Genomic DNA, 11976 nt, shown 5'->3' on the forward strand with positions numbered 1-11976 from the left:
CAGATCATTTTATTGTAGGGTAATACAATCAGATCTCAAAAGCCCTGGAACATAAAACAGTGTAAAAGTGAGCAGGGGGTACTATGCTATACTGTGCAATGACTTCAGTGGCGTGTTGAGCCATTTGAGAACGTGCGCAGGGGACCGGGAGAGCCAGGGCACGTTTGCAGGGCTGGTCATCGCTGGGATGATGTGGTAGAAGCCATCTTCCCTAGCTATGGATTAGACAACAACGATGAGATGCAGGGATTCATCAACAGCAAGCGGTGGCTGAAGGACACTGCCAACCACTAACACTCAACACACACCACGGGTCCTGCTTTAACACACTGAAGGTGTAGTGGTCGCACCCATTACCTGCCTGCCTCACAGATAGTCTGGGTCACCTGTTACGGACACTTCTTACCAGCTGGACCAGGCTGCTGTATCCAAACCTTAGTATGCACTGCAGGCCTATAGCACATTAATATTTCTGACCAGACATATCGTAACCTCCCCCCCACATACACACACACACACACACTAGAACTTATCAGTTCTCAGTAAAATTAAGTGTCCCTTACTGGCCCTGCACACACATGCACACTAGAGGGTGACACGGGAATCAATTTTCACTCCTGTCCCATCCCGAGCCCACACAAATCCTCCCGTCATATCCCGATCACGTGACTGCCCCCCCAAAAAAAATCCTGTCCTGCAAAATCCCGAGAGGAAGGCTCCCGAATCCCGTCCCACTCCCGTTTCCTTCCCCATGTTGTCTAAAGCATTGGCTCCCAAAGGGTGGGTCGTATAGATTTTATTTGGGTCGCCAGCATAGTGACAATTTATGTTGTGTAATAGGCCTAGCTTATACCTTATATAGCTTAGGAACTCCTTCTGTGCACATTTAGAACACCGCCAGAACGTGGATATCACTCGCAAAATGAAACAATATTTCTCAGGCGCCTACCATGGACCTCACAGTTGCAAAATGCAAGGGACATGAATCAGTGTATATTTGCATTAACAATAACGGACATCAGCTCTTCAACATGGCCCATTAAAATCTAGAAAGTATCATTTTAAATCGTAAAAAAAACCCTGCTGTCAACAATAGGCTAAAGCAGACATTGACCGGACATGAGGCTTATTTGCGTCATAGGCTACAGATAGTTTCAATTGTAGATAGGCCTCTTTAAAGTTAATTACAGTCTCCTCACATTCCATCTTATTTCGGATTTAAAACGCACAAAAGTGCATTAGAAAGGCTATAATTTAAATAGAAATGTAAACGCTATTTCCTCTTTCCAATCTTGCGAACTTCACTACAGTTAAGCTTTATTGCCATTTATTAGCAAGTTTCCCATAACAACCACCACATAGGCTAGTCGAGGTGACGAGGGTTATTAAGATCGACTTTGAACCCAGTGAGCCATACAACTTGACAATTACACTGTACCTTAGTTTTAATGTGTTGAGTAAAGCTACACATGTTTAGATTGATTTTGTTACCATGTGTGTTTATTCCTGCCGTTACAAAAACTAGCATCTCATATAACGTTAGCAATTAGCTCACGTTGATATGGCAATAGAAAACACCTTCAGTTTTAGGTGTAGTCGCTGACGCTGATTGATTGGCTTATGAACAGGGCAGCTGCTTTGTATTGCTCTGATTGGCTACTGCTAGCCGCAGAGTAGCCTATCAACAAACGTATTGTGAGTTGTAAGTGGTTCTCTTTTCTAGAAATGCCTTGCAATCTTTGGGTGCACTCACCGCATGTTGTAATTTCATCTCCTCCGTTCCCCTCCCGTCCACTTCTGCCCGTCCCGTCCCCATCACGTTACCAACAGTGAAATTGACTCCCGTACCGCAGGACTCCCGCGGGAATACCGTGACCCGCGGGAGTCCCAAAAAATTGTCACCCTCTAACGCACACACACATACACACACACCCTATCGTCCGCCTCTTCAGTGATCTGTTTCTGTGGGTGTGGCCTCAGGTGGGGGTGTCTGTGATGTCATACAGGTGAGTTGTGATGTCACATGTGTAAGCTCCTCCTCTCTCTCTCGCAGGTGCTTCTTGAGTGTCTCCACCTCATAGTCTCTCTTCCTCAGCTTCTCCTGGAGACTGCTGCGCTCTATAGACAACTACACACACACACACACACACACACACACACACACACACACACACATTTTATATACATATACTTTATTTTACTTTACTTACACACACACACACACACACACACACACACACACACACACACAGCTGTGTATTTCTCACCCTCTCCTCGTGCTCTGCTTTCTGCCCACAGTTGTGTGGTACTCTCCTTCTCTCCTGTCTGCCAACAAACACTACCTGAGATACAGAGAGAGATGACATGTGACATGAGACACATCACACACACACACAAACAAAGGCACACACACCTTGCATTAGATGGTGTAGCTGATATGTGAAGTGAATAATTTAACAATTACAACAAGTATTCAGGCCACACACCTGCATACATATATGTGACCCTGCAAGGCGAAACAGTGCTATTTTGAGAAAATCCATGATAAACAAACGTACGGGTTAAAAATGTTGAATTTCATGTTTTCACATAATTCGACAGTATACAGTCTACACTTTCATACACTGAACAAATTTCACAGTTAATACACATACGTTCACATACGTTTTGACTGTTAAACTCTGACTTTATTTAGGTGAAGATTCAACACATTAGCAGTCATTCCCTTTGTCCACGCCGCTATAAGGTTTTACGGTAGAGCTCAAATTTACTCATTACTCATAACTCAATGTGTCAGCTCCCTATCGTTCTTGGCAGATGTAACCGAATATGAATGTGAAAGACTTTCCTTTCAGGGCACGAACGGTCAAAAGCACGAACTTTTAGAAATATCCTGCCGTCATTTTAGGGACCAGGGGGCGTATTCACAAAGAATTTTAAGGCTAAAAGTAGCTCCTAAGTGGGAATTTAGGAGCAACTCCTATAAATAATGGGCGTGTCACTCCTAACTTTAGGACTCCTATTTTTTTTTTCACTAAAAGTAATTCACGAAGCATTTTAGACCTAAAAGTAGCACCTAAGTCTGGGACAGCTTAAAAGAAGTCGAGAGGACTCCTAACTCACTAAGACCTATTCACAAACAGCTTTTTGTGGCATTTCACGTTGCGATGTTTTGAAATGTGTCGCCTATGCGGCAACAAGAGCTTCCAATCGCGAGGGAACAATTTTGCATTCATAAAAGGGATGCAATAACGCCACCAACAACAACCAAAACTACTCATTGTTAACATGTAAATTAAATATAACGTTTCATTGTGAATCAAATTAAAATGGTTTCCTCTTTGCAAACGTAGGCATAGCCTATGGTGACTGATTTATTTAATAATGTTGCAAAGATACTGCATCAATCCGTAGGCCTAGGTTTCATTAGGCTATAGGCTATTTGTTTTCCCTTACTCTTTATTCATTTAGGCTAGGCCTTTTTATTCAGTTATTCATCATCTTCCGTCCTTCGCACTACTTGTGTAGCGCACGCATTCTCAGACCTGTCATCTGTCACTCATCATCGTAAGGGAGGTGTTTGGAATCATTCCCGCGTTCAATCATCAGCCAATCAAGATGGTCACTTCAGTCAAGCTCGTGCATGAGTAATGACGTCATCCATAGCAACGAAGACTCACTCTTAGTTTAGGAGTTGTCATTTTTCCTTACTAAGAGTAGGTCTGAAAGGCTTTGTGAATAACTTTTAAGAGAAAACTCCTAGCTAAAATCTTTTAGTGCGATTTAGGAGTACTCCTAGTGGTAAGATAAAAGGCTTTGTGAATACGGCCCCAGGAGAAGTTTTCCATTGACGTAGCACATTTTAAAAGTAGGCCTATACACAATCTGTGTACACAGAACTTCCTCTCCCCTTACTTCCCCCGAAATACATTAATTATATTCTATAGTGACACCTTATGACCGTCCCAGGTATTAACTAGGGGGCAGAAAAAGACACTCACTGGTTGATGAAACTGCACATAGTCAGTCATCCGCTTCAAAGTCACGCTACCATAAGGCTAATAATAGCTGTGTCCTCACACTGTCGCACGTGACAATTTACTTAAAAAGGTGATTTTCTACTCTTCTGGCGTATCGTAACAGGAGAACCATGCCAACTTTGGATGAGGTTATCTTAGCGATACTTGTTGTAATACCCTCGATATACATATCGTTGGAAAACTTAGTTTATGGCCGTTCATGTGAGCACAATAACTTAATTTTGTAAATGTTACCAATGCGACTGGTTTCGCCTTGCAGGTTCACATATGCATATACATAGGGGCAGTCGTGGCCTACTGGTTAGGGCTTCGGGCTTGGAACCAGAGGTTGCCGGTTCGATCCCCGACCAGTGGCATCAGCGGCTGAAGTGCCCTTGAGCAAGGCACCTGATCCCTCACTGCTCAGTGAGCGCCACTGTAGCAGGCAGCTCACTGCTCCGGGTTAGTGTGTGCTTTACCTCACTGTATGTTCACTGTGTGCTCTGTGTGTTCACTAATTCACAGATGGGATAAATGCAGAGACCAAATTCCTTGTATACGCAAGTATACTTGGCCTAGAAACCTGATTTACATTTACATAGCATAGTTTACACACTCACAAACATAGAAATGACGTAACATCAATTCTTCTCCAATCTCTAATCCTGTGTTATGAGATTAAAATAGTAAATGCTTAGATCTGAGTTGTTCCTCTAGGAGTGATGACAGAGCACAACTTAATAACATCATAAGTGAGGATAAGGCTTACATACATATGAGTCACACACACAGCTTACATATGACACAAACACACACACGATCAATCACATACCCACACTCTTATCCGAGTTAGCAGGGAAGTAATATTTAAATAAGCATTAGAGCTTAATCTCCATGTTTACTTCAACTGCCTCTCTGCCCCCAACGAGTGTGTGTGTGTGTGGGGGGTGGATGGGTGGTGAGCACACACACACCTCACATCACCCATCAGACTCTCTCACACACACACACCTGATTAAGGAGATCCAAGAGGCTACTAAAGTGGAGATAAAACCCTCCTTCCCAAACTCATCAAACTCTCAGCCTTGGGGCTGTGTGTGCGAACAACCTGCTTTACAGCAGCAACAGTGTGTCCAGTTTACTTATCAGCAAGGATCATAAAACACACACACACACTAGTCACCCTCTAATGTATATGTCTGTCTTCCACTCTCTCACGCACACAGATGCACACACACACACAAGTCTCACTTGTCTTATTCCGCTGTCTTATGTCAGGTTCATGAGTGTTTCAGCTAAATTTGACTGAGAGGAAAAAGAGATTTCACCTGAAAAAGTCATCTGATGTGTGTGTGTGTGTGTGTGAGAGTGTATTCAACACACCGTCTGTTTAATTCTCGCTCATGATATAATTTCTCATTCATAAAAGGGGAAGTAGAGCTACAAGCACAAGCACATTCTCTCTCTCCTTCCACACACACACACAGTGTGATGAATGATTATACTTATATGACGCCTTTATTATGATCAGCACATCATGCATGACACCAGTGCATAGTTCCCACTTCAATAGCCACTGCTCTGTTGTGATCTCTCTCACCACCAGGGCGATTTAAGTGGGTACAATCCAAAACACATTTTTTAAATTAAGTCATGTTGAACCCAGTGGTGTAGTGGGGATTTTTAAAGTGGGTGGACGATATTTTAATGACGTCATTGCAAAAACTGTCACATTCTCACCTCCACGTACATCAGTGTGTAAGGCCAAGGCCAAATTGTGACCAGCTTTCCTGAACGTGAAACCAAATTCACAAATCCATTCCATGACTTGGATTAGCTTTAAAATGTAATGTCTTCACCCAAACTACACTTTACCACCAAAGTTTATGAACATCGGTCCTGTAGCTTTTCATTTTGTTGCATCATACAATAAACAGACAAACCATAATGTAGAGTAGCTTAATCTAGCGTAGTCTAATCTCATTTATGCATAACATGTGGCATGGCTTCATTCATTACCACACGTAAACCATGGCAATAAGAATAGCACAAGCAGGATTCACACACATTTAATACGCTGTGTGTAGCTCTATTTGAGGGGGTGTCATATCAATGTCATTGCTTATGATTGAAATGCAGAGGTGCACAGTCAATAAAATAAAAAAAGAAATAAAAAAAAAGAAAGAAATACATTAGGCAGGCAAGTGGCAGTTACTGCTGCCTTTTTGTCTGAATGAAAGTAGCTGCTCCAATCTAAGTTTTTCCTAAAGTTGTTTCGTGCGCAGGTTCACCGTTGGGTCATTGCTTATGGTTAAATAGCTTTATATTGGTTTCCTATGCATCAGTCATTTCCATTACAAATAGGCCTAATACCATTTTTGATATTTAATCCCTAAACACATCACATGTGGCGGCACTCCCTCGATAAAAATATTCGTAACGTATTACTCACACATGCTTATGTATGTTATGATGTCATTTTGACCACTAGACTAGCCTACCTGCTTTCTGCAAAACACAATCGAAGGAATCGCAACAGTGGGCCATGAAGATGCTTGCTAGATTCGGATACAGGCAGTTGTATAATCTATGGTTTTCTAGCCACTTTCTAGCTACTTTTGGGTAACGCGGATCGATGAGCTGTATAGTTTTCTAATGCCTTTATACTATGGTGGAGTGCTACAGCATGACGGTCATTCTTGTAACAAATTTTTATGACAAAGAGGCCTAATTGAAGACGTTTGCGTGATGTATGCACTTGTTGTTATCACTTGTAACCATGTTCATTATATTAATAGATGCCTATTAAAATGGTCAAAACAATGCTCCAAGAAGTGGGGGGACGGCGTCCCACGCCAACTACACCCCTGCTCACCACACACACACACACACACACACACACACACACACCTTATAGCTATCTCACATATGCCAACTACACCCCTGCTCACCACACACACACACCTTATAGCTATCTCACATATGCCAACTACACCCCTGCTCACCACACACACACACACACACACACCTTATAGCTATCTCACATATGCCAACTACACCCCTGCTCACCACACACACACACACCTTATAGCTATCTCACATATGCCAACTACACCCCTGCTCACCACACACACACACACACACACACACACACACCTTATAGCTATCTCACATATGCCAACTACACCCCTGCTCACCACACACACACACACACACACACACACACACACACCGTATAGCTATCTCACATATGCCAACTACACCCCTGCTCACCACACACACACACACACACACACCTTATAGCTATCTCACATATGCCAACTACACCCCTGCTCACCACACACACACCTTATAGCTATCTCACATATGCCAACTACACACCTGCTCACCACACACACACACACACACACACACACCTTATAGCTATCTCACATATGCCAACTACACCCCTGCTCACCACACACACACACACACCTTATAGCTATCTCACATATGCCAACTACACCCCTGCTCACCACACACACACACACACACACACACACACACACACACACCTTATAGCTATCTCACATATGCCAACTACACCCCTGCTCACCACACACACACACACCTTATAGCTATCTCACATATGCCAACTACACCCCTGCTCACCACACACACACACACCTTATAGCTATCTCACATATGCCAACTACACCCCTGCTCACCACACACACACACACACACACACCTTATAGCTATCTCACATATGCCAACTACACCCCTGCTCACCACACACACACACACACACACACACACACACACACACACACACACACACACACACCTTATAGCTATCTCACATATGCCAACTACACCCCTGCACACCACACACACACACACCTTATAGCTATCTCACATATGTCATCAGTGCCAGGATGCTTGTCTTTATAGGCTCCACAGTCCAGAACCTGTGTGTGTGTGTTGGTGTGTGTGTGTGTGTGTGTGTGTGTGTGTGTGTGTGTGTGTGTGTGTGTGTATGTGATGTATGTGATGTGTTTCTGTGAGTTTTTTGTTTGTGTGTTGTGTACAGGTTTGGATCGAACACTTGAACAACACACACACACACACACACAAAAGTAGATAATGCTCCAGGGTCTTCTTACTTCATGAGTGTTGTAAGAATCAAACTCAGACAAACACCAGACATTCACCTCAGGCAGCAGACACCAGACTGCAGACATCATACACACACACACACACACACACACACGCACACACACACTGTGTTAAGATGCGTTGTGTGATGGTGCGTGGAGGCGTTGTGCGTGTTGTCCGCTCTGAGAGTGTGTGCTGTGTGCTCCAAGCGAGTATGTGCATATGTGTGTGTGTGTGTGTGTGTGTCTGTGTGTGTGTGTGTCATACGTTTTGTTGTGAGCTGGACCGTTTTGTGTTGCGCTGTCTGCTCTGCTAGTGTGTGTGCTCCAGGCGTGTGTGTGTGTGTGTATGTGCGCGCCATACCTTTTGTTGTGCGCTGGACTGTTTTGCGTTGCGCTGTCTGCTCTGCGCGTGTGTGTGCTCCAGGCGTGTGTGTGTGTGTGTGTGTGTGTGCTCCAGCGCCTCTCTCAGCAGAGCGGTCTCCTCACGTTCTTTCTGCAGCTCCACACACACGCTCTCCAGACGAGATCTCAGCTGCTGCATTTCAGCCTGGCCCGCCCTGGGTGTGTGTGTGTGCGTGTGTGTGTGTGTGTGTGTGTGTGGAAAGGAGAGATAAACAGTAAAAAATTAAATCCTTTCTTTATTATGTACACACTGAGGGCCAGATATACGTACATTTGCGAATGTAGTGTTATCAGCGGCATGGACAAACAGCAGATAGCGAACGCTGTCATACCCAAGTTTACATCGTATTTATCAAACTTTCAATCCATAGTGTAAACTGCGCCTTTCTCGGCCTTTCTCCACCCCCTACCGCTTACAAAGGTCCACAACTGAACGGCAGAGCCTACATACAAGCGCAGTTGAATGAAGTTAAGTGATGACAACATTAAAAAGAATCAAACGTTTAGTGATCATGAAATAATACTATACATCAGGGGTTTTCAAACTTTTTGTGTGTGTGGACCACTATTTGTAATGAAGAATTTTCGTGGACCACCTCATAATACCCTTAATAAAATGTCTATACACAGCCTGAATTAATCTGCACCTCTTCATAGGCCTACTAGCACTAAAACTAGGCCTATAACTGGGCATCACATCAGTAGGCTATTGTAAAAGCACCAATATGTCTAAAACAAAAATGTTTTTTAATACTTCAAAATAGCATTTGATAAATTAACCTTACATTTTCAGTAGCCATATGTGTGTAGATTTGAACAAAATCTGGGTTGGTTCTTAGCGTGAGCTTTTACTGCCCAAGAAATTGGAACCGTGCTCGGAGTTTGAATTCTCGTCGTGAAATAAAAAATTCCACTGGAGCTCCAAGCGGTTTTGACTCTTTGAGTCACTGTACATAGCTAATTTAAATACACTTATGGGGTGGGTGTTTGCATTTCTTTAGGAATCCGCCGTCTTGGTTTGTATAGAAATTAATATTAATTGACACATAGGCTACTCGTAAAAGGGCGGATACAACAGGCTTGTTAAAAGAAAGTTTACTGCACACAACGGCTGCCACGTATTTAATTAATTTATTTATTTACTCAAGCGCCCGATGGCATAATCAAGTTCATTTCAACAACGTATTTTCTTAACAATATATTATTAAATGTATAACGTTACAGTAATAAGAACATCTGTCTGTCTGAGAGCGAGAGAGAGAGAGAGAAGGGGGAGAGAGAGACAGAGAAAGAGAATAAGTTTTCTTTTCACCCTCCTTTTTTTGTACCTTTATGAGGAATCTGGCCCGACTCACTGTCAATCTCCTCATTATTAGTAGAACTAAAGTTAACATCTGCCTCTTTTCTCTTCAGAGAACCTGTTGCCATCCACCGATCCATGTTGTGGTTCTAACCAGTTCTTCTAACCGTTAGCGCTTAGCAGCACTGCACTTGAACGTCACAGCCTAGCGCCACTAGCCTTTTAGTCACACAATAATCACACAATAACTTTACTATTTAAATTTACATTTAATATGAATATACATATTTTTAGAATATATGTTAGCATTTCCTGGTAAAATAAAGGTTTTAAAAAAATATTATTTTATATTTTATTTTGCTTTTTGCAAAAGCATTAGTACATCTGGCCCTGAGTTTAGATACTGTATTTCCCTCTGCAGGCAATCTACAATACTGTGTGTGTGTGTGTGTGTGTGTGTGTGTGTGTGTGTGTGTGTTAGTGTGTGTGTGTGTGCGTGTGTTTATAACGGAGGTTGAAATGTGGGCGAATGAGTGTGTGTGAGAATGTATACAGAGCAGGCTTGTGCACAATTCAGAATTTAATTGAGAATGACTCCTAAATTCCAATTCAATTCTTGAATTTGAATTGAATTTGAATTAAGGTCAAAAACAGGATGTAGAATAGAATTGCAATTCAATGAAATTCGAAGAAATTCATATACATAATTTAAGGGTAGTGTTTTACAATGAACCCTCACAGTATATGTCAGATATGATAGCATTAAACACACAACTTGTTATAGTAAGTAGAATTCAGGTTTTGTCTTTTGTTGAGATTACTTGCGTAAAATGAGTGTTACTTCATTTTGAGGTAGAAAAGTAAACAGTCAAGTAAACTATACTCGAATTGCTGAAGTTTGTGCTACACTGTAAAATTAGTTTATAATCTTAGTTAACCTGTTAAGAAAAGCATGCAAACTGATTGTCTATGCAATTCCCATTCCAGATTTGTCTGTAATGTCAAGTTGTGCAAACGAATGCTCACTTAGTGTAGTGCACTTACAGTACAGTACACAGAATTGCTATTTCAACTAACTTGGTCATTACAATTACAAGTAAAGTATACTGTATGTTTATTTAACACAAAAGGTGTATTGAAGTTGTGCTAACTAATGTCACAGTTCAGCTAACTGATATGACAAAAATGCATTTCCAGAATACCACAGACCCGGCCTACATATTGTTTAAGGGATCACATATTAATCTTTCCTGAAATTCAATCTTAAGTTACAATAACAAAGTGACAGTGACACTAAAGGCTGTATATTGTGTTGTTGTGTAATTGATATGTGATTTATATTGATACATCACCCCATCAATGATTATCCAAAACAGACCAAACCTGTGAGTAGAACTAGTGCTGACAGTTATAGACAGACACAGATCTGTAGCTGGAAACCATACATACAGGTACCCTGTCTCTGCTAAGTTACTGAGGCTAACTGTGAGCTTGATTAGGATTTTTATGGGTGCTCTCCTTGCAAACTTATGTTGCTATTAGACATGGTGGTGTTAGTGGCTGTCCATTACATGCACTCTTTACAACATCATGGATACACTGAAATGCCAAAATCAGGCCTTTGAATGAAGTGGTAAAACAAAGTCCTGACTAACTGTGGACATCAAAGATTAGGGGGTTCCCTGAACCGCTGGACAAACCCAGGTGTGTGCCACATATTGGTGGTACATAGTGAGGTCTCCCCTTCATTGTGCAGTACTTTCAGAGTGTAGTAAATCAAAATACCAATGTAACATGTTGCTGAAGTTCTACCCACAGCATTAGAGTGTTTTGGATAGTCATCCACATAAATTACACACCAACAGAATATATATTTGTATATTTGTCACTGTCACTTGTAATTTAAAATTGAATTTCAGTAAGTATTAATGTGATATCTTTACAAATATGTGGGCCAGGGCAGTGGCATTCTGGAAGTGCAGAATGTAACATCAGTTAGCACACCCTGTGTAATATACTTTACTTGTAATGACCAAGTTAGGTTAAATAGGAATTCTCCTTAGTGTAAGTGTACTACACAAAGTAAGCATTTGTTTGCACAACTTGGAATTCCTAT

General features: G+C 41.9%; 1 protein-coding gene across 1 annotated transcript in view; it reads right to left on the reverse strand.

Annotated features, from left to right (window-relative positions):
* LOC121714157 (forkhead-associated domain-containing protein 1-like) overlaps nt 1-11976 on the reverse strand; it is a 47430-nt gene continuing 35454 nt past the window's right edge. Inside the window, exons 25-27 of the mRNA XM_042099361.1 lie at nt 8520-8715; nt 2268-2342; nt 1-2128 (exon numbers count right to left, since the gene is read on the reverse strand). Of these exons, the coding sequence (XP_041955295.1) occupies nt 1949-2128; nt 2268-2342; nt 8520-8715 (451 nt within the window). The 3' untranslated portion in view covers nt 1-1948. The remainder of the gene's footprint in view (nt 2129-2267; nt 2343-8519; nt 8716-11976) is intronic.

This window comes from Alosa sapidissima, chromosome 7 (assembly GCF_018492685.1).
Source record: "Alosa sapidissima isolate fAloSap1 chromosome 7, fAloSap1.pri, whole genome shotgun sequence".
Classification (NCBI taxonomy): domain Eukaryota; kingdom Metazoa; phylum Chordata; class Actinopteri; order Clupeiformes; family Clupeidae; genus Alosa; species Alosa sapidissima.